At 33.0% G+C, this 24,858-nt stretch overlaps 1 protein-coding gene across 3 annotated transcripts in view; it reads right to left on the bottom strand.

The window, feature by feature from the left end:
• Window positions 1-1,252: 1,252 nt before the first annotated feature.
• Window positions 1,253-24,858, bottom strand: part of LOC111058229 (formin-2) — a 53,325-nt gene continuing 29,719 nt past the window's right edge. For 2 of the 3 annotated variants that reach the window (XM_039428858.1, XM_039428859.1), the window contains exons 8-19: window positions 23,549-23,687; window positions 22,444-22,573; window positions 20,773-20,860; window positions 19,854-19,915; window positions 18,530-18,739; window positions 13,672-13,819; window positions 12,979-13,149; window positions 8,288-8,380; window positions 7,158-7,209; window positions 4,962-5,117; window positions 3,915-3,990; window positions 1,835-2,098 (exon numbers count right to left, since the gene is read on the bottom strand). In XM_039428858.1, coding sequence (XP_039284792.1) covers window positions 2,057-2,098; window positions 3,915-3,990; window positions 4,962-5,117; window positions 7,158-7,209; window positions 8,288-8,380; window positions 12,979-13,149; window positions 13,672-13,819; window positions 18,530-18,739; window positions 19,854-19,915; window positions 20,773-20,860; window positions 22,444-22,573; window positions 23,549-23,687 — 1,367 coding nt within the window. In that variant the 3' untranslated portion in view covers window positions 1,835-2,056. Of the gene's footprint in view, window positions 2,099-3,914; window positions 3,991-4,961; window positions 5,118-7,157; window positions 7,210-8,287; window positions 8,381-12,978; window positions 13,150-13,671; window positions 13,820-18,529; window positions 18,740-19,853; window positions 19,916-20,772; window positions 20,861-22,443; window positions 22,574-23,548; window positions 23,688-24,858 lie in introns of all 3 variants that reach the window. The other variant, XM_039428857.1, reaches the window with a different exon arrangement.

Below are 24,858 nucleotides of genomic sequence, written 5' to 3'. Positions count from 1 at the left end.
AAGTCTATAGACCTTGATATGAAATATCAAATTGATCATGAATGACATCTCTTGTTCAAGAGTTAGCAGATTATAGTAGTTCTTCGGTTATGAAGGTTATTGAATTTCTATTCAATCAATGGATGTGATTTGATAACGAAATAACCTATTGTTATACAGACATTTTCTCTATCACGATTCAATTTATTTCTAAATAGTTTTCCAATTCTTCTTAGTATAATATTTAGAATATCAGGAGTTGCAAGTTTATCGATGTATTGTGAATAATTACGTATAGTTGAATAGAAGAGGAGATAGAATATCCTACTTACGTATGTATACAGAGAAGAGGAGATAGAATATCCTACTTTGTGAATATGATCGACATGAGAGTGAAACTACGGTTAACAATAATTTATTGATAATTCGCTTCAAAAATAAAGAAGCAAACTTCGTGAATATTGGATGAAAAACCCAGGAGTGGAATTTTCCTCAGTTGTAGTTATAGAAAAATATACACACTTTTTTAAATTCTGGATGTAACTTGGGTCCACTTATTTCGCTGTTTTTTACAACATAAATACTGTCTTTAACCTTTTCAGGGACTTTCCGTATTTAATAATAATTATTTTACTTTCAACTTATTTTGTTAATTGTCAATTGTATTTATATAATTATAGACATTCATGTATGCATTGTATGAAGGAAAAATAAACTATTGATTGATTGCCTTTAGCATTTAACATACTCTATCACAATCATAGGGGAGATGGGCACTGGAGAGAGGAAAATGAACAAAATAACCTTAAACAGGATGGCTCATATTCCGTGAATTAAACAAAAGGCATCTAGCACATGAGTCAACACAACACAACAGGAAGGGGGTCTACAGCCTCCAGATGGAGGCTCGGAATTCTTATCAGTATTATTTTCTTATGTGATAAATTATCAGGTACTTATCGAATAGCAGTTGAATGATTGTAATAGCATGTTCATTTCCACATAATTACATATTATATTTCAATGTAGAGAATAAATTGCATGGTATAATTTGTTTTTCATAAAAATATGAAGCAGTTCAACCTGACAAATCAGATGACCCAGGATCGTTCGAACTGGAGACTTAAATCAAGGAGAGCCGACCCCAAATAATGGGAAAAAGGCAAGGAGGAAGAAGTGGAGAATAAATTACAATTTAAAACGCACAGAATTTGAGTTGAGGTTTGGAAATATTGGGTAGAGATGTCAATATATCATAATCACAACTCATATTTTAAGAATTGAATTTATTCATCATCAACACATAAGCTGCATTAGGTGCAAAATATTTATAGCTTTTAGATTTTCTTACAAAACTTAGTAACCTAATTATAAATATTAATAATACATTAGGAGAAAATAACAATATTGGAGCCAATAACGCAAAGTATACTATAAATACAATATTATACGACTGTAAAATTCTTATGAACATATAATTTCAACAGTTAATAAGCGAATTACATAATTAGAAGCCTTGCACAATCATTTTTTTACATTAGGTATATTATAAAAAATGTCACAGCCATTGATACATTGGGAATAATTAATTGGTGAAATATAGGAGGAAGTTACTGTATGTATTATGATAGATATATATTTTTCTCCTCATTTGACTGAGGAAATTCGCCTAGGCGGATCTGCAGATTCACGTTAAGGTTTGTGATTAGTAACGAGTCATCAATAATGATACAGTATCAAATTGTATTTGTTGAAGAACTATATCTGTAAGAAAAGCTAAATACTGAATAGAGAGAATTCAATCAAGATTGATAAATAATACAGATATTATCTATTAATTTTGGAATTCAACATCTCCTCAAGTGCGTCTACTTTTTCACTACACTTTCTTTACACTAATAACTTATATCAAAGCACAGAAAGAGAGATGTCAAATTAAAAGAACAAAAATATTCAACAATTTACAATATGTGAAAATATTGTGTCCTCCTTCCAATCGAATATAACTGTTGAGCACCGAAAATTGTAACTTTATAAGCGTAGAACAATTTGTATTTTTTTGTCATTGTCGTGGAACCTACGTTTTTGAAGATTCGAACCTCTTGAGAAACTTCGATTTCTGAAAGCAAAATAAAATAATTTTAGACTACTTTTTCAATTCTAGGTTTATGTACATGAAGTTGCTATTTTAATGAAACGTGATAAAAGGTTTTGAATACATCGCATAATAAATTTATATAGTGATGATTGATCCAGATTTATATCTTATTGAAGATTCTCAGTGGCGTAACGTACACCCTCGCTGCCCCCGCGGTGCGGGGGGGCCGGGCTAGGGCCCGGATAATATGTAGGCTAATTTAGGTTTTCTGAAAAAATAAAATTACCCGGTCTAGGGGCCCGGGTTAGGGCCCGAAATGATAATTATATATTGCATACTTTAAAAAGAAAAATTAAATAATCATGGAAGTAACTTTTGATAAAAAAGCAGAAGTTTTATTGTGGAAAATGACAGGCTTAATTCATTGTGTAAGAAGAAAACTGCAATAGGACAATGTTATCGGTCTGGTTATAAATGAATATCAAGAGAATACAAGTAGAAAATAATGAATAAGGCAAGAAAGAAAAACAATCATTGTTCAAATCTACTCGTAATAATAATTATTGTTCCATTGACAGAGCTTCAATAATTGTGTGCTGGTAGTGAGCTTACAGTATTGAAAAATTAGGAATGTTGTTTGTTTACAAATCATTAAAATTTATACATCCGGTGAGACAATCCAGACTGAGACTATTCAAACCACTTACTTATAGATAAGATTTACTACTTTTCTCTCTGATTCAAAGATTGCCAGAATGGTTCTAAAGTACATCGTTATTTTTATTTACTATCTTCAAGTAAGCATTGGAGAAAATAAATTATTTTCCCATTGAATTCCTGAACATATATACCAGAAAGTAGTGATTGCAGAACTTGGAGGCTTGTAGGAGACATCAAATCAAAGGTTTTTATAAATTATTATCTTTACTATTTTAATAATTCATGAATCTCAAGACTAGATACTACTTACTAACTCTAGCTCTAAAGGTTGGATTCTATATGTGTTGCTTAAAACATAATTCTTGACTTGAATTGTAGAATTCAATCGAGAACAAGTTTTATTTTTTCAACTAAGCCATGTAATTCACTCATGAAAGATGTACATCCACATTAGAGTTTAATGCTTGGGATTAAGGGAGAAGGGGGCTGGAGAAAGGTGGTACGATTTTAGAAGAGGGGCCAGAAATTTTTTTTTGCGGGGGTGTCCGGTTTGGAAACGTTACGCCACTGAAGATTCTGCTTAAAAATATTGATTAGGCATTATCGTTCATTAATGTAATTCCTAGACTTGAGAATTATAATTGGTAGTCTAGTTAACTTCAGTGACGTACCTAGTGAAGGGAGTGAATAAGATAGTGTATTTAGATAGAACTCATCCTCATCATATCCCACTGGGTGAAGTCTATAGGGGACCAGAAATTGTTGGTCAACAGCCCCATTTCAATATTCTGATTATGCCACTGATTAACTTCTCTGTTGTAATGAATAATATAGGCTGGTAGCCTATTTTCTCTGTGAGACTTTCCCTGAATTCTGAACAATTTATAGCTCCAAAATACAGTGCAATAATGATACTTGAAATATTTAAATTGTATAAATTTTGTCAATGAATAAACTAGTAGGTATGCTTTTCCAATGTTTCATATTTTTATTATTTTTTATACTGATACTATATTTTTATTTCTGAAGAACTATTTCTCGGTGAAGGTGGAAGTATTTCTATGCTCCAAAAATTGGAGGAATGGCCAAAATTTTTAGAGTTTCTATAGAATTGAAAATTACCAGATTGCGGATATTGCTGTTGGAAAGAATCATGGAATTAACTTTTTATACTTACGAGGCCACCTTCTTCTCTCTTCCCCTTTTTGACTTCGGTCTTTCTAATTTGTTGTTTCTTTTGTAGTTCCTTCAACCTAGAAAAGGATGAAAATTAGTAGATTATTAGTGTTATCAGTAGAAAATCAGTGCTCGATGTTTTCTAAACATTGTTGAATAGAGTAATTAATAAAGGCTAAGCTTATCACATTATCAATATCAGAACATCGTCAAAAACAACATTCCTTCCATTACTCTTTGATTGAGGATATATCCACATCCAATATGATTGTCGAAGCAATTCTTCTTGATTAATTACAGAATAAGTAGGTAGTCTAGTCAACTCCAGGAAGAAGGTAAATTTTCCGAGTGGATTGATGCGAGAATGAAAATCTAAGTCAGTCATTTGAATTCATAATTCAACCATAATTTAACACATTTGCTAATCATACCTAATAAAGCAATAGAAATATCAATCAAATAGCCCCTGAAGGTCGCTGACCAAGGGTTTAATGCTGGCATTTATAACTGTATTTTTCTTTGTATGTAATTGAATATGTTGTTAAAATAAAAGAAAATTACAGTATTCATTCATTCATCAATCAAATAGTAGAATTATCACAACAAATCACATAAACATGCATCAATAATTTGAACTTGATTATCTTGATATTTTATTTTTGTCCAAAAACTCTCTATTACTAGGATTATTATATTTCCCCACTCAAGCTGGTCTGACATTGGAGCCGAATTCTTCCGTCCGTCCATTTCTTTTCAGAGTTGATACCCATAATAAATTTGGGAGAGAAATATCACAAGGAGTATCCTTAGTTTTTCTCTCTCGATCAGTGTTTTTTTGTAAAAATATAAATAAATAATATTATATTGTATAGGAAGTTTGTTGGAGACGGACGGACAGAAGAAATCGAGTGGACGTCTTCTTCTAATAATTCTAGAATTGTATGACTTTAGTCTAGAATTTAGTATTAGTTCACTGAAATCATACAATTCTAAAACAAATCTAATGTACTCTTAGGTTGGCATGGAACCATTTAGCCTTTGAACTTACTTTTCCTTGACAAGTCTCTGCTGTTCTTTCTTCCAGAAATCTTTGAAATCTGAACAGAAGGGAGCCCAAAAAATGAAGAAATCCTTGGGTGCCACGTCTTCTTCTTTCATATTTCCTTTGGGTTGGAACTGATAGAATTTGAGCGTGGCTCTGAATCTATAAAAAAGTGGAATCAGAATTAATGTGTTGTCTTTTTTGGTTAATTTTTTAAGCGAACAGCGAACAAGATAGGTAATTGTTTAAAAAGTCGACAGCCTCATTATTTCTTCTATATTAAGGCTTTTGATTTTTTACTCAATTCCCAATTTTTCTGATTGGTTGTACCCTTTGAATATTTATTAGTATAGAGTCTTCATGGAATATTGTCTTCTATAAAAATACTTCTTAAGTGAAATTTCCAATGCTGCAACAATTCATTCATTATTTTACAAAGGCGACTTCCTAGAAGTATTTCAAGCCTAGGTGATGATGATGGGATGAATGATAATACAATGAAGGTAGAGTTATGAATGAATAAATATGATGGGTTATGTCATCCACTTGAATTGATTTGAGTCCACTTTTCAGTCCAGAAATAAAAAAACTAGAAATTTGAATTTGATTTGATTAAAAATCGAATATAATGAACATGAATTAGAACATGAAAATTATTGATCATTTAACAATGAAATTTGAAGGGGGTGTCTGTGACATAATTTTTGACTTTGCAGCTTAATTTGGACTGGTTAGTAAGTAAACATAGCAAAAGTGCGAATCTTTATTCCCTCTGTTGAATGTGTGGAGCCGCTAAGTTGACACTTGTTGCAATATTTCAAATTTCACCCCCTACATTAAAGTTGCTATAATAATGAAACGAGAGCTTAGAACGGTGAAACAATACATCATTTCAAAGAAAAATTAATGCACTACAAACCTACGATGTGCTTTAATTTTTACGATGCATTGTTGAAGAGTTATAAACCATGAAAGAGCAAAAAATTTGATAAAAGCCTGCTATCTTGACAATTACACACCTTCAAGAGCGAATACCTCGGGAACTGTTGGGAATATCACAAAACTCCACTGAACAATAGGTGTAGAGAATTAATCAAGCTTCATTTTTGAATTGTTAGTTATGTCAGTTGATCGCATTATACTCAAGATATGAGCGTGGAAGCAAAAAGCTGAAAATGCAACTTTTAAACCCCCTCATCCCCTTAACACATTATTTGGGAATGGGGACTTTTGATATATTCTCCTCCTAACTAGTCTCAACAAAGCTGCAAAGTAAAAATTGTGTTCTAAACATTCCCTCCAAATTCCTTTGTCAATTGGTCTTTTGTTGCAAAACTAGAGATTTCACACTCAACACTAAAGCTGCTGCAACAGTTGAAGGGAAATGCGTAAAAGTGTGAAATCGTACATCTTATTGAAGAGAATTGAAAGTTCTATAAGCTCATTATTACATATTTTTTCCAATCGATTTTTAAAATGTTATATGAGAAAAAAGTACCTAAACATTGGAGGCGAACGTGTTTTTTCAAAAATGTCACACCTTCAATAGCGGTTATCTTGAAAACTAGAGAAGATTATAGAAAAAGGTGTGAGATGAATATTGTAGGAAATTATGTAAGCTTCAATTTTGTATATACCAGTTATGTCTGTAAGATACATAGTTTTCAATTTATATGCGAGAAACCAAACAATGGTACCTTTGAACCACCACCACCCTCTTTGCACAGGGGGTAGGGGTGAGGACTTTTGATATGTTTACATCCTTACTATCTTAAACAGAACTGTGTGGGGTCTTTCAAAATTTTCCTCCTATACCCTCTTTTGAGCATTCATTGCCTGGACTAACTATGCACATCATAAATACTGTACAATAATATTAAAAATGTGGGCCATTGGTGAAATTGCAAGAGATTGAGAGTAGAAAATGTTATCAATAATTCTTTTAAACAGCCTTGAATATTTCAACCGGACTATCATGTACAACATTGATTTTATTTTTCAGCAATGGTAGGGCTTCATTTTATATTCATGATTCCATGAATAATCTTCTCATACAAGAAAGAGTAGAGTGAAGCTACTTTTTTGAATTTAAAAGGTACGGACCAAATTTGACTACATCTCCAAGGAAAGAGACATGACATTTTTATGAATATTTGTTCTTCATCAATAATCCAATAATAAATAAATTAATTATTTACTCACTTCCTTTTGCATTCTTGCAGATTTTCAAATTCATCACTCAGTTGCTTCTTAGCTGCAAAAGATAAATAGATAACAATTGTTTAAAAATATATTTAATTCATAAATAAATTTCTTTTAAGCGATTCATTTTTTATAGCACAATTACCCAACAGTAATAATATGGCTGTGATTGTAGTATAGTAACATATCTTTCAGAGTAGCTCAGTTTTATCAGAGACAAGCAATATAGTATCTGTATTATAAAGACAGACTCAAAACTTATGCTTATCTTTCATCTATGCTTTTATCTTGTTTTGTCACATATTTTATTAAGAGCACATTATTTTTTAAATTCTCAATACTCTATTTTCCAATTTATTATGCCTACTTTGTAGTTGAAAATTTCCACAAAACGTAGTTCTACTCATAAGAATACCATTGGTATATACGCTTTGGTATTCTCGTAATTAAACAAGACTTTTCTTTGTATTATTATTTTCATAGTAAATTAGTCCTCACAAGAATACCATTTTCTTGTGAATACTGTAATAACAGAAAGTCCAAATTCATGAATCTCCACCACTGTATAGGATAATAGAGGAGGCATTAAACCTAGGCATTAAACAAATATACTTGTCTCATTTGTTGTATATTCAAAATAAAATGGATCGCGTGAAATTGCAGTTGATGATTTCTCATTAGTACTTTCTAAAGTGATTCAATTTCCACATTCTGTTGAGCATGTGTTGTAATAAGCAGGAAGGCAGGAACATATTAGCTTAGAAAAACTGTATTCTTAAACTAAGTTATATATAAAATAGCTTTTCTATGATAGCCTATAAATGATAATACGGTAATTTTTGTATGGACAACATCAAACAAAAATTTTAAACAATAAAATTCAAAAGAAATCATTTGTCATTCAGCGAATAATTTGATTTTGATATGCCTTGTTGGACAGTGTAGATGGCTTTCTTATGTTATGAAGCCGAATGTTGTATCGAATGTTGAATAAAAAATAATGGTGAATTTTTTAAATTGTAATTTTCTATGATTTTGTGAAAAGGAATAAATTTAACTATTTATTATTATAAATATTTCAAATATTCTGGCTCAATGTCAACAAAGGAAATAATATTTTCAAGTCTTACCTGTAGCAACGAACTTTTCCATTTTATCTTTGAAAGGTTGCAAATTTTCTTCTAATGACGCTGAAATGACAGCTGTCATTTTCTTCTCACAGTCTGAAACATTCCATTATAATTCTATGACTAACATGTCAATTGAAATCAAGATATAATGGAATAGTAGTTATTACTTTTAATAAGTTTGGTTTTAAAAAGAAATGTTGATTAATAAGGGCATAAGATGATAAACGTGAAGAGAAAAATATCTGAATTGATTCAAAATAATTAAGTACGGTATTGAAATTATTCATTCATGAGACAGTCCACTCTTTGCGTCAATCATTCATGAGCTTTTTTTCTAAGTTGTCTAGACGTCTAGCCACTATAGTCTAGTCCACTATAGCATAGAGAAAAGGTAGCACAAGAAGAATCCCATGTTATAGGGTTTATGTTCCGATTTTCAATGTTAACTCAAGGCAATATAGTCCTAAAATAAATAAATAAAGTATAACAAATTTTAGTAGTTCTTTTTATAATGCTATGTGACGCTGGTAGTCTCTCATACTGTGCTGTTCTTACACTCTCACCACAACAAAACAGTAATAAAAATTAGAATAGAATAGAATAGAATAGAATAGAATAGAATAGAATAGATAGAATAGAATAGAATAGAATAGAATAGAATAGAATAGAATAGAATAGAATAGAATAGAATAGAATAGAATAGAATAGAATAGAATAGAATAAAATTGAATATCTTCATTCGTTCAATACAGTACAGTCATATGGATCACAACTATACAGAGTGATTCATAATTATGGTAAAATAATTTGATACGTGATAGTAGAGGTAAAAATAAGAAAAAAGTTATTATAAACATATATCCATAAACGCTTCATTAGCGAGCTATACAGGGTGAAAGATTTCGCCCGGAATTCAGTTCCTCTGGTGAAATACACTGATGCTGAATTGTTTGGGCACTAGTTTTTTGAAAAACTTATGCTGGATTCATATGGAAAAATATCTGAAAAATTGAATAAAACTAGTCTGGAAGCTGTAGTGTGAGTAGTTTTTGAGAAAAAAGTTGAAATATGCAAAAAATCCAAGTAGAAAAACACAGACTTATTCGTTTGATGCCCAATAATTTTCTTTAATGACCAGTAAACAAATAATTTTTCGCAATAAAAATTGTAGAAAATTTAATTCTGAAAAGAATGATGTAAGCTGTGTGAACAAAATTTAAATAAAAGTTGAATAAAATGTATTCTTATGTAGTACATTACATCACAAAAATTTGCTGTTTTATGAGGAGAGAACTAATAACTCATAAGTTGTAGCTGATTGCAAATAAAATATTCGGTTTTTTATGAGAAGTTTTTTTTTAGATGAAAGTAGCATATGCAAATGACATTAAACTCATACCAAAAGACTAGTAGATTATGCCATCAAGCCTGGGAGGAAGCTCGAACAGAAGTAGATGATCTCCTATGATTCCTGCCCAAATGTTTACTGAAAACTGATGTTGTGGAAGATTAGGATTGATGGCATAAGGATTCTCAGCTGCCCAAATATGTTGGTTGTTGACGTTAACGATATCTGTTCTTGTAAAGTGTGCCTCGTCGGTAAATTAAACGGTTGTTGAAAAGTTTGGGTAAACAAGTTTTACTCAAAACCATCGGCAAATACCAGCACGGGGAATACAGTCTCGTGGCAATAGAGTACCTATGAACTTTCTGGAGGTGGTATGGATGTAATTGTTGCTCTTTTAGTATCCTCCAAATAATAGATTGATTGACATTAAACTGCACTGACAATTCTCTCGTGCTCTTCTCTGGATGTTCATAAATTTCATTAAGAACTTGTTCTTCTAACTGAACAGTCATAGTAGATCGGGGTCTGCCTGCATAAATGTGCTCTTTGGATATCAAAGTACCTGTTTCAGACAGACGTTAATGAATAGTGGCAAAAATCCTTGAACTTGGACATACTCGGTTAGGAAAGTTCTCTTGATACAAACGAACTACAGGGTGATTTTTAAGTCCTGTTACCCAATTTTTGATGTAATTTATAAACGGAAATTTGGGTATTAATAAAAAAATAATATTTGTTATTTACAAAAGAAAATTGATATTCTATTACTCACATTTCTTAGTTACTTAAAATTATTACACCATATGCTCAAAATGTCCACCCATTGAGGTTATACACGCTCGGACTCTTTTCACCATATTAGCAGAAACCTTTTTCAGAGTTAAATTGGAAATATTCGTGATTAAAGTCTGTAATATTGGCTTTCAGTTCATCAATATTGTGAGGATTGTTTTTGAAGGCCTCAGACTTGATGTAGCCCCACAAAAAGTGATCAGGGGATTTGAGGTCTGGAGACCTTGGTGGCCATAAACCCTTGCTTATTATTCGATCTGTGGTAAATGTTGTTCTATGGTAAAAGACATTCTGTTCATAACACGACCGGAATCATCACAAAATGTTACACAGCTTAAGGATAATAAACTCGCATTGCCTTGTGTATACTGAGTGAGTAGGGCTACCAACTTCGTGCAACAAAACAAAATTTCCCTCTATTAGGGAAAAATTACCATGTATTGAACATAAGGGTAACAGGACTAAAAAATCACCCGGTATTACAGTAGTGTGTCATTCCATACATTAAATGCATGTCAGCTAATTCTGAGTATGAATAATGTCTAAAATTACCTGCCATTTTTTAAAAAGTTAACACTTAATACAAAAGCAAAGTGAAATGGTTACAAATAACTCGTTAATAGATTAAAAAAAACACAGCGCGGTTACAGTAGGCCTAACTTACTGTTTGTTTTTTTTTTGTTCAACAGTGAGCTAAAATATTTCTGAAAATAATTTTCAGCTGATAATTTCTTTTAAATATTTTCTTATTCAAAACAAAATATATCAGCTGTTTTGGAACAGCTGTTAATAAAATCCATGTTTTATTTGCAATCAGCTACAACCTATCAGTTACTAGTTCTCTCCTCATAAAACACCAAATTTTTGTGGTGTAATGTACTACATAAGAATACATTTTATCCAACTTTTATTTAAATTTTGTTTAAACATCTTACATCATTCTTTTCAGAATTAAATTCTCTACAATTTTTATTGCGAAAAATTATTTGTTTACTGCTGGTCATTGAAGAAAATTATTGGGCATCAAACGAAGAAGTCTGTGTTTTTCTACTTGGATTTTTTGCATATTTCAACTTTTTTCTCAAAAACTACTCACACTACAGCTTCCAGACTAGTTTTATTCAATTTTTCAGATATTTTTCCATATGAATCCAGCATAAGTTTTTCAAAAACTAGTGCCCAAACAATTCAGCATCGGTGTATTTCACCAGAGGAACTGAATTCCGGGCGAAATCTTTCACTCTGTATAGCTCGCTAATGAAGCGTTTATGGATATATGTTTATGAGAACTTTTTTTCTTATTTTTACCTCTACTATCACTTATCAAATTATTTTACCATAATTATGAATCACTCTGTATAATTGAACATTGTCAAGTACAAAAGAATCTCTTCAATATTTAATATAATACATAAAAATATAGATATAGCCTATATGATATCATACATAGTTTTCGCATGAAAATTCATTTACACTATAAAAACTTCTTTCAACAAGGAACATATTATACAGATCGTTTTTTAAAGTCATGCTTTTAAAATGTATATTATTAGGCGACTTGTTTAGAAATTTTGCCCCAATGTAGCTAGTTATTTTCTCAAAAGAGTTAGCCTGTGAGGCTGAACGATAAAGTTGTTCCTGTTTCTGGTAGAGTGTGAATGTACCTGTGCATTGTTCGTTAAACTGCCCATATTCTTAACCACATATAATACAGTTTTAAAAATAAAAATACAAGGTAGAGTGAGTATGCACAGCCTTTTAAAATAATCTCGACAAGGATGATTGAAAGACATAGGTCGACAGTAATCGGCTTGAAATTTAAAGCATAAACGACCTATACCAAGGGATAAATCTTCTTATGTTATCTTTTCTCTATGATTATAGTCTTATTGGCTCAGTGTAAGCCTGCAATGCTTCTATCGTACACGTATCACCACTAATATTATTACTGATTTACTATCCTAGTATAATTTGAACGTTTTGAATCTGTATTGGGTACATTAGGACACCAAGTGACCGAACAAGTCGCTGGGCATCACCTTTTATTGCGTTCATTAATCCTACACCATTGAGTATGGACACATATGTTTTGTGCTATGGTCAATCTGGTGTCCGAGCCTGGTGTTCTTAAATAATACACAGGCCTTAGTGAGTGTACTATAGGACTAACTGAATCACTATGACCCTTAAAAAATAGATCCTTCAAAGTCAAAGTCATTCCTTGAAAAAATATCCTTCAAAGTCAATAATTATTTAAATGCAATATCCAATAGCCTAATTAAGTTAAGAAACACTGAGATGTTGTCTAGAAATATGTCTAATTTATTTCATTGTCTGAAGATGACACCATTGGTGTTAAAACATGTATATAATTTTGTATTAAATTCTTCATATTTCTAGACAACATCACAGTGTTTCATTATGCATAAATATCACTATATCTCACCAACAGCAGTATCTGACGCCTACTTAAGTATTGTCGACATTAACTGTTAGAATGATGTGAAAACAATTCACACCAAACATAAACAATACGGTAATAATTGTTTACCTGTGAGGTCTTTTTGAAGAGCTTTCAACTGCACTTCGAGGTCATCAAAGAGAACAACGGAAGAGCGATCGATGTCACCCGGCTCGGGCACTGGCAGCTCAACTTTGGTCGGGTCCTCACATTGCTTCATGTAGGCCCTCACAATGTACTGCAGCAGTGTCATTGTGTTATCTGAAACAACAAACAGATTTCCTCAAAATACTGTGTGTTCAATCCAAGCTTAACAATTTCTCATTTCTCGGTACTGTTTCAAACAAGTACTCAAGCAGAACTGGCATGAGCTAAGTGTGTTTATACAGAAGTGTATATGAGTGTAATATAAGTTACCACGGAGTATAGAACAGCTACTAAAAGAAGGATTCCTTCTTCTGTGGTAATACTATGATCTTACTAATTGGTGAGTATAAATATATATTATGAGTAGTATGATTGTTATGAGTAGCTTATAAATATGCAACTCCACAGGAAATGATCACTTATCCCACATAGTGAGTGAAAAATATTGAAGAATATACACGCTTATTCCAAAGCCGCCATAATGAATAGCAATAGTGTCCTTATTTTGATTGAAAATTGAAATAATTTTCTATTTTTGCTTGTCCAATTGTTGTGAATTTGAGAGTAATGCACAATTATATTATAATGATTGTATGTTACTGAAGATTATGTACATAATATAATTATGTAACTCACCAGTGCTTTTGACATCTTTCAATTTGCCCAGAATTTCCAAGCCAAAACCATCGGCTTGACCACGTTGTCTATTTCCTCCATTCATGAAGTTTCCCAGAGCAAGAATAATTGCCAATACTTTCTTGAGACTTTCAGATGACATCAGTTGCTGAAAGTGAAAATATTGTAAATTTAGTTGCATGTTATGATGAAAATATTAATTTATTGCGTACGTCATGATATGTCATTTTTTTGAAATCGATAAGTTTTTCTTGAGCCATAACCCCTACGATACAGACGTAAAAAAATATAATTCAATATTTACATCGAGAAAAGACATAATAACAACTTGAAAACGTTTTCTCATCAAGAAAAATGGTCCAGATTCAGATTCTATGATATCAGCTACGTTTATCAAATTTTATTATATTTATTATTATCTCAACAGCAATATTCAACATTTTCTCCTAACCTTAATTGCCTCTCCTACTTTTTATGACAATTTGAATTTGAGAAATGCATATAAAAATTTATCAGTGAGGAAGCTCCCACTATTTAATCAAACAAAAACCGTTCATTACTGATTTTCAGGCATCTATTAATAGATATTATCATGTAATCCAATGCCAAATTAAATTGTAAAGATACAATTTTCAAGATGTTCGATGTTTTTGAACGGGTAGTATTATAGTCAACTGTCTACTAACGTTAATGGAAAGATACATTTTCAAGATGTTCGATGTTTTTGAACGGGTAGTATTATAGTCCACTAAACAGCTGATTTATCTTCTATATATATATATAAGCGAAATGGCACTCACTCACTCACTGACTGACTGACTGACTCACTCACTCACTCACTCGCAGAGCTAAAAATCTACCGGACCAAAAACGTTCAAATTTGGTAGGTATGTTCAGTTGGCCCTTTAGAGGCGCACTAAGAAATCTTTAGGCAATATTTTAACTCTAAGGGTGGTTTTTAAGGGTTTAAAGTTCGTCTTTTAGCATGTATATTCTTCTTATTCTCTTAATAATAATTGAAAAATGTCCATACCATATGTTAATATAGAACTATAATCTAGAGAGAGTACCTCTTCGAAACAGTGTTGTTAACTGGTAACTAAATTAATTTTGTCAGGTTGGCATTAAGTTGAGTTGACTTTGTTAGGTTGGCACCAAGTTGAAGATTGAAATGCATTTATCGCGGGAAAATTGATTGGGCACTGCTTCTTCAATCAGAGCTATTCTTGGGAATATTATATTACTAGCCATCAGGCTCGCTTCGCTCGCCATATTCGTTTAGCCAGACGTTTAGTCTGGACCCCCGACTGGATCGTCCTAACATATGATAAAATGCTCAAATGAAAAATGCAGGCGAGTGGAGCGAGCCTGCTGATCTCATTCTTGGACGATCCAGTCGGGGGTCCAGGGGGCGGAGCCCCCTGGCTAGTCGGATACGGCGAGCGAAGCGACCCTGACGGCTAGTGATGAATAATTCTATAGTCTGATTTTTACGGTAATATTGGCGTATGAAGGAGGCTCCTTTTTCCTTTTATATTATCCTTGAAATGCAAAATTTCCAAAAACCTTGTATATACGTCGACGCGCAATTTAAAAAGGAACATACCTGTCAAATTTCATGAAAATCTATTACCGGGTTTCGCCGTAAATGCGCAACATAAAAACATATTGTTAGATTTCGTCTCATATTTTAGCCAGTATTATGGTCGTCCATCTTGTTTTTGTAATATTTGAATATACCGCTGCTACAGCCTCTGTACAACATTTCACTTGTCATGCGATCTCTGACGTCACAGTTTCATTGATCGCTTGATCGATAGTAGCGCTAGTTGTCGTCTGCTTCTTTCAGTGTTTTCTAGTTTAATATTTGTCTATAAGTATTTTGAATTGTATTTTCATTGTTTTTGAACCTCCATTGGTATATTTCAACATTCACATCAACCTCAACACCATTAGTTCGCTTAATATCAATTTTATATTTTCACCTCATTCGATGAGTTTGTGCGCATCACTGCCGATCACGTCATGTTTCCGCTATGGGTAGTTCCTGTTTCTTCACCCAGCGAGCAAGCAGCGTCACTCTCCTTGTACAGCTATACAATGTAACATCTTAGTTTAATGCGTCCATCTTAGGAAAACTTTATCCATTTTCATCATTCATTATGTCCTAGTTTCTGTGCTTATTCGATAACCATTCAATGCATTTATCATCAGTGAACGTCTTTCAACCATAATTTCTATGATTTTAACATACCTTTCGGGACTTTTCTACTGAGCGTCCTTTTTGCAAATCATGCCATGCTTTCTGCATACCACGTTTTCAATTATTCGTCATATTAGTGTTATGAACTGTAAGTAATTTCAACATTCTTTTCCACCATGAATTCTACATGAACTTTCAACAATTCTCAACATGAACTTTTGATTCAATATTTATCACTTCAATTTTACTGAGCATCAGTACACATTATTTAGCGGTTACATTCATTTGTATGCTCATAGGAGATACATTTCAACTTGGGAAGTCTTGTGCAAGTGCAACTTACCTTATTCAACATTTCAACTCGGGAAATTTGCGCAAGTGCAGTTTGCCCTTCATCGTCAACCGCTACTCATTTTTAGCTACTCAGTCTTAGCTACTCATCATTTATTTAGTCGAACTTTATCAATCTCATTTCTTACTGATGCCAGTGATTTCATTCGTCGAGAACTTTTTATCTCGTTATTCAAATATTTATTCACTTCAATTACATCAACTTTAGGACATAACCTCAAACATTTATTCTACTTAATTCATGGTGGAACTTTCTTCCAATTAACATTCAACCAGTGAAACTCATTCAATTTGTGAAGTGCCCATTCGTCGTTATATTCATTATCAACTTTAATATCGGAACAGTCTCAACTTTCAATATCTCAACGTATTCAAGTCAAGTTCTCTTCCGCATCGGTCACCGTTCATCAGGATATAGTCAAGATATCTACATCGTTCAGCCTCTATTAGCCCAGCAGCTGTCTGCAACTACAATGTACTTGACAGGAGTCAAGTTTCATCCACGGATTTCGAGTCACCGTAGGCCTATCACTTCGGCAACACATCATTAATTATTCAGGGAAGTCTTATTCTAATATTCACATTTTGTACTTGCCCTTTCAGAGGCACTGTGTTTACCGGTAGTCTTACTTCGGCAACACATCATTAATTATTCAGGGAAGTCTTATTCTAATATTCACATTTTGTACTTACCCTTTCAGAGGCACTGTGTTTACCGGTAGTCTTCATCCCATCAATTTGGTTCTTGATTAACTTCTTATTCCTAAATAATAACTATTTAAATACTATCAATCATTCAATTTTATCTTATATTATTATTACTTATGTGATTCACATATGGTAATATTCCCTATGTAATTTGACATGCATTGAGCTGTCTTTTCCCAGCCCGCTTATGTCATACAATATGCTGAGCTTCGTCTCCTTTCAATATTGTATTTGTTATTTTTCAACCTTTTCTATTTTTAATCATTAATCGAACCTTCAGTTCTGGACAGACTTTCTGCTCCTTCTGCGTACACTATAGCCAAGTTGCTATAGTTGTCCTCTTTCAGTGTTACAAAGTCAACAGCTTGAAAGCTTCAGGTACGATTGGATTCTACCTAAACTGAATTCCTAGTTATCATTTTTGAAATTAGGTAATTGTTCATAGTCATATAAATCTTTGTACTTTCATACCTTTAAGATTGCTAAGCATTTGCAGGACTATTTTTTAGGATTTTTTGTCTCTCGACTGATTTTTTTCATTCAGGCTAGGATTCTCATCTTTACTATCATTTTTCAAGTATTTTAAATTTTATTCAATTAAACATTGCTAAATTGTGCGTTCAATTCAATCATTACTCAATGTCATTATTGTTCTATTATTAGTTTCAGCATCAATATATTCTATTGTGTATTTCAACATTAATATTGAAATTCCAATTTCATCTTTGTATTATTCAATCTTTTACGCTCACAGAGGTAACGTCATTTTGAAACATTGTATCACTAATCTTAAACGTACTAGCAAAAAGCCTAGGTACAATAAACAATTTGAGTGCATTTCTAATTCTTTTTATTTTAATTACGATTACATTAATTTTAAGCATTCCAATAGTTACATACAAATATCAGCATTACATACGGATAATAAGAAATTTATTATCTATCACTCTTCAATTATTGGTCATCATTATTGCACTACTTTCGTGCATTCTACTTGTGCTCAGACGCACATTAAACCAGAGGTATTTTTTCGGATCTACACATTCAAGGTATGTAGATCCGCTCATAGCAAATAATGGAGAGCTGTCAGTGCCTAGATCAGATATAAATCTCATCTATACACTTTCACACAGTCCACTACTTTGCAGATCGGCCTTACAACCCGATCTACTGACAGTGAACAAATATAAACATTTAAATATTAAGAGAAATGCCAAACCGTCGACTTGAATTTTAGACCTCACTTCACTCGGTCAATAAAGTATTATGCTTAGTCCACATGTTGACCCAGTCGCTGGCCCAGTAAGCCTGGTAACCCAACGTAGGGCAATGAAGGCCAGTGAAGGCCAGCTCTGGCAAACCACCCATCCACACACTGGCTTTCATTGGCTTCGACATTGGCTTTCATTGGGCCAACATGTAAATGCAGCATCAGTATTCCATTATCATTACTATTACAATTAAAAGTATTATATAATTGTTGTATCATTTATTCTAAAATGATACATTTCATTAAATTTCATTTCATTTCATTAGGTATCCCATCTATTGTCACTTTTAGAAAAGTGTTATTCTGGATAACAATTTAAAACCTACCTGGCAGGTGCACTTCAAATTGTTGAGCTTGCTCTCAATGCCGACAATGTTATCGGAGAATTCGGTTTGGAACATGAAACAGGCGACACGCTCGACAAAGTGTGGTATGTCCGCAAGCTCCAACAGGAACTGCTCCGGCTTGTCCAGCTGCTGGTCTGGCTGTTTGGTCACGTGCTCTCTTATCAACGACAGCTCTTCTGCTGTTGCTCTCTAAAACAAAAACCCAAATTCAGATCCAAAAAATACCGAATAATATTCAATAATCATTAAAGAGTTCGTCTGTTTTTCCTCTTCCAACATAATTTTGATGATAAGTGGTTTTGTACAAATCTATATAATAAGAGAGTAGGGTTGTGTTAGTTCTTGTGTTCGTTTGTTCGCATCAAAACATGTCAACTTGTGGATTGACTACCGGAGAAACGGGAATGATTTAGATCTCCAAATTTTGCACATAGATTCTAAAAAAAATCAATCTCGTAAGTAAATAAAATACACTAATAGAAAGCTGAAGATTTATCAAATTTGTTGGTAACTTCAACAAAATAATAATACAACTATTATTATTATAGTAAATTATAGTGCTGATAGTGAATGTTTTTTTAATTTTTCTGGCTTCAAATTTATCAATTTTTTAAATATTTTACAATTTATTAACGCATTTTCAAGTGTCTAATCTTTTGTTTTATCTTTCTGATCAACCCAAATAGGTGAAATTTTTTTAGTATAATGAATATTTGGACTGTAAATTTTGTTATCTTTATAAAAGTGTTTTCATAACCTCATTTGGACTATTTTTATCAAAATTAGAAAGAGAAACAGTTTTGGGTTTAACCTGTCGATTCTCTCCCAATTATTAATTTGATATTGTAATTGAGGAATGTAATAACAAATATTAAACTATGATTTGACTATTATAATTGGAATATAGAACGGAAATTACTCTTATTTTAGTAACACATCAAATGATTGCCTGTGAGGAATCTTTAAAATGAGAGGTAACTTTAACTTTTTTGATTAAAGAAATTTCTATGCATGATGAAACATAAATTTCAGCTTAGTTATAGTAGTAGCTTAGGCCTATATAGCAGGATTCTTGAATTATTATCAAATTAGAGCTATAGCCTAGCTGAAATGAACATTTTATAATTTTTAAAAGGAAAATGATCCATTGATGACAAGATTAAAGATGAATGGTTTGTCACTTTCTGTGTATTATTCAAGCAATTGATTGAATTGACTAATAATTATTGATTGTGCCACAGTCAATAATAGAGACCAACATTTTTAAAAAAGGAAAAGGATAGTGCGGGATTTGGCGACTTACCACTTCATATATTTGCTGAAGAGCTTCCAAATTAACAACAGATGTATCGAAGTTGTAGATTGCTGTAAAAGAAAACAGGAATGCATTGATCGAATTTACATTGGCTGATATTCTTAAATAAAAATAGTTAATTGAATTTATTGTGTTATGTGGAATCATTTGGGTATTGGTCTAGAAAACCATGAAGTTTATTAATTTAGATTAATTTTATATTTTTGTTCATGCAGAACAATATTTTAAGATTATCGAGAATTACCAATGGAATTTTATGATAACAATATTATCATAACAATGCTTTTTTAATTCAATTTATTTTAAGAGATCATAAAGAAACACCAGGAAAATATACCATTGAGTTTCAATATTTGAATACGGTAATGATTCTACTTCAGACAAAGATATGGACTTATGCAAGAAAATGTTCAGTTTTTTGAAGTTGGAATCAATTATTCAATTCTTGGTAAACTATAACTTCTCTCTATTCAATGTGCCCTATGTTCAACTCATTTCTTGTGATTTGAATGGGGAAAATGTTAATTATGTTGTATTTTGTTATTCTACAGGACACCATTCAATTCAACAGTATAATCTATCAATTGTTTTATTCTACTGAACAACTAATAATATTCATTGAGCTAATAATTTTCATTCTTCTGGTAGGCTACCGTACTTATCAAACTTCTGATGATCTTGAAATGAGAGTAGCGCTTACAGTAGTAAATAGTTTAGTAGTGTTTAATGATGGTTATATTAGTTTTTCACTTCAATTCACTGAGCATCTTCTGCTGATTGTTCGTACTGTAGGTCTAAATGGTTATTGCGTTCATCTATGTGAATACTGTCAAAGTAAGTGGGTATAATCTGTAATGGAAATGCATTGCTAACAATGTTCAAGTGTTGAACATAATACGACACTCACCATTTTCAATTTCTGAGAAATCAACATGTAGACTAGATGAAAGAATTCCAACATTCTGTGATCGTTTACTGTCCAGAATTTTCACAACCTGAAGTGAAAAAAGCCAACAGAATATTATTTTTTGTTTTAAAATGCACATGATTGAAATTTCTTCATGAATAGGTAGTGTCTAATTTATGAATTCATTCGAACACAAGTCTACAAAGGATGGACACACTTCTAGTCACTGAAACTTTAAGGAGCAGCCCGTCAGCAACTCTTGAAGTTGCTCTTGGCTTACTGCTATTGAACATTATTATTATGGCAGAGGCACGGAAATCAGCCTATCGACTGAAAGTTACAGGCCAATGGAGAGAAGGCCTGTCTGGAACAGGCCACTGCACAATCACCGAAGCTGTTGCTCACAGCCCTGTGCTTGAAATGACGTGAGATGTCATGAGCACGGAGTTGGTTTTTACTAAACCTTTCTCTGTTAAATTCTGCTCTAGAGAGGAGTCTGAACCCGTCTGAAGAAGGGCCCTATCCCAAAAGAGGCTGCCTTGTCTGGTACACAGACGGTTCTCTCATTGAAGGGAAATCTGGCTACGGGGTGTACAGTGATTCACCTAGAACACAAGTTTATGCAAGTCTGGGACAACACTGTACAATCTTTCTGGCAGAGATTTGGGACATCATAGCTTGTGTCAACATAGGCATTGCCAGGCGCTATTGCAATAAGCATATTGTAGTCCTGTCAGATTGTCAGGCAGCCCTCAAGGCTCTCAACTCCAATGAAATCAAGTCCAAAATGGTGTGGGAGTGCCAAAAAACACTCAGCAGGCTTGCAAAACGCAACTCTGTGCATCTTGGTTGAGTACCTGGCCATGTAGGCATAGGAGGTAATAAGCGTGCAGATGAGCTTGCTAAGCGGGGTTCTAGTATGCCATTCCTTGGCCCAGAGCCGGGCTGTGGCATAAGTAAAACAACTGCCTTCCACACAATAAGTAAATGGTCCTGGGACTTACATCACCAGCAATGGCAGGGTCAACCTGGTCAAGCACTTGGCAAAAGGCTGCAGCCAGACTCAAGCCCTCGCTTCACCAGCTGGCTGGTGAGTCTGGGTAGAGGTTCTTTGAACCTTTGGATCTTTGAATCCGTCCCTTCGAAAACATAATAATAATTCATTCGAATGAAAATTACATTTATTGATACTGCCTAATTGCGAGGTCAATTTTCTTCTAATAATATTGAGTAAAGCCTTTATGGTTATTATATACGATTGAAATCAAATTCACATAACATCCAATGTCCCATATAACTCAAATAAGGATGACGTATAATCGGATCAAGTTTGAATTGTTTACGAAGTGTTCGTCTATTCAATTGAGCTTCTTGAATCATTACTTTGTTAGAGAATTAATGGTTTTTTGTGATCGTGAAAAATTTCAATTTTTGGATGAGAAAGATGTGTTTAGGGTGAAGAGTAATTTTAGTTTCCATTCAAATGTACCTACATACAAATGTATAAATTTATACGAATACGGCTTACCACCGTACAGTAAAGAGGTTTTAGAAGTAATCAAGTAGTTGAGAATAGTGACATTATCAGAACTTTGAAATAATTTATTCTTGAATCTTGAGAGTTAAAAATTTAAAGTTACTAAAATTTCAATCATGATAATGCTATCTCACCTGGGCTTTCACTGGCTTCGTGACTTTCTTCTTAGTATTCTTCCTATCAATAACTTGACGTGAGAATAAATGAGCAAACTCATCAATGTCCGGTATTTTCGCTTCTTCCAACTCTTCCCATAGTGGCCCACTGCAAATAAGTGCAAGTTTTACAAATTGAAACTTCTTTAACATTATTGCTCCAAGCAATATAGTGACAAGAAATTATAAGTCTAATATTATTTAGTTCTTTAGATGATGATGGTGGATATTATGAAGTAGGCCTTTCAATAATTTGTAACAAATCCAGAATAAAATTAATTTGTAATATAATTTGAAGTCCGTTGAGGTTGAGACACATTCTTGTTCCAAATAGAATATTATTTGAAGACAGCAATGAAGGTATATTTCAATAGATACAGCATCGTTTAATAATGTTCGATTAGTTGACTGCTACTTTTGGGTACCTAGATTTAATAAAAATTATATACTTTGGTCTCTTTCATTCATTCACACTTGATTTATGGAATAAAACTTTGGGGCGACTCCACACTATCCACTCTTCTTGTTGAACACAAAATTATGACCTTGCCAATATTGTATACATATTTAATCTCCGTTAAGAAAAATCTGTATAATTTTAATAAAAATATTTCTGTACATTCACATTACACTAGACAAGGATGATATAACTAGACCTACAGTTAGATTGACTAAAACTTTGAAGTAATAAGTATAACAAATTCGCATGTTTAATTTACTTCCAGATAATGTTAAGCAGTTACCATTAAAACCCGTTTGTATTGCTGTTGATAAATGGCTCATGTTTGAAGCTTTCTATTCTGTTAATGAGTACCTGGAATATTTCAATGTGTATGTATAAATTTGATCTTTTGATATAGCCTACCTTGTGATATTTTACCTATTATAGACGAAGAATATTGCTTACATTTTGTAATGTTGTTTTATGGCCAATAAAATTCTTGGTTCTTGATTCTACTTATCGTTTCTAATGAAAATGATTTCTCTTGCTTTTTTTACAATTCGATTTTTCAACAAGAACTCTGACGTTATATTTAAAACAGTATTGTTCGAAAATTGATTCAAGCAATAATTTCTATTTCACCTGCCATTATTTGGACTTGATGGTGTCCCGACTGGCGACGTTGCAACATGCTGTGGTGAATTGGTGGGCGTGACTATCACCCTGGTCCAGTACAATGGTTTCATTGGAATTGGAGGCACCAATGGTTGTTTCCGGAACACTGAAAACGTTTCAAATTAAATTTATATATTATTGTAGGGCGTGTAATATGAATAAAAATTATTTTCATCCACATTATTTTCATACCGGCAGTTATTGTCACTGCAATATTCTTGGGCAAAAATAAATGCTGAAATGTTAGTTTCTCTACCTATCTTCTATGAAATGTGATACATTCAAGTACTTTACTCAGATCGTAATAGTGACAAATCATATAATTACAGTACTGTAGTGAAACAGTCAAGATAATACAGGGTGACACACGGGAGACGGACGGATTTTAATGTAATAATACTCAGCCAGTTTTAAAATTAATACATGTTTATTTACACAAAATCAAAGCTTATTATTTGCCATTTTAGTTAACAAAACTCATTACCTGTCATTTCAGTTATTTGTGAAAAATAATGTCCTCAAGGTGATGTCCATCATTTCGAATGCAGGACTCAAGTCTCTTCTCAAAATCCTCCATCACACGGACTAACATCTCTACAGGGATGGCAGCAATTTCTTGAATGATTGCATTCTTCAACTCATCCAAAGTTCGTGGTTTGTGGTTATAGACACAGCTCTTAAGGTACCCCCACAGAAAAAAGTCACACACTGATAAGTCAGGAGACCTGGGAGGCCAAGGAACATTGCCAAAACGTGAGATAATCTTTCCACGAAACATGCGTGCAAGAACTGTCATTGAATTGTTTGCGGTGTGTGATGTTGGATGTTGCCCCATCCTGCTGGAACCAAACACGTTTTAAGGGGATTCGTCGTCTTCGTAGTTCTGGTTTAAAGAAAGTTTCAAGCATACGAATGTATCGAGCCGAATTAACAGTAACTGTGGCCCCGTTCTCTTCGAAAAAATAAGGTCCAATAATGCCAACAGAGCCAAGAGCACACCATACTGTTACTTTTTCTGAGTGTAGAGGACGCTGATGGATAAGGTGTGGATGCTCTGGAGCCCAGTAACGCAGGTTTTGCTTATTCACAGTCCCGTTTAAATGGAAATGAGCCTCATCGCTCATCAATAAAATTGCATTTTCATTCAATCCCAAAATCACTTGCATTCTGTATGCAAAGTCTTCGCGTACAGCAAAATCAGTTGCCTTAAGTTGTTGGACAATGAGCATTTTGTAGGGATGGAATTTTAATTCTTTATGCAAAATTCGTCTAACCGA

The sequence above is a fragment of the Nilaparvata lugens genome, chromosome 5, assembly GCF_014356525.2.
Source record: "Nilaparvata lugens isolate BPH chromosome 5, ASM1435652v1, whole genome shotgun sequence".
In the NCBI taxonomy this organism is placed as follows: domain Eukaryota; kingdom Metazoa; phylum Arthropoda; class Insecta; order Hemiptera; family Delphacidae; genus Nilaparvata; species Nilaparvata lugens.
Note: the sequence above shows the minus strand (reverse complement) of the source record. Positions and strands in the feature narration are given on the sequence as shown.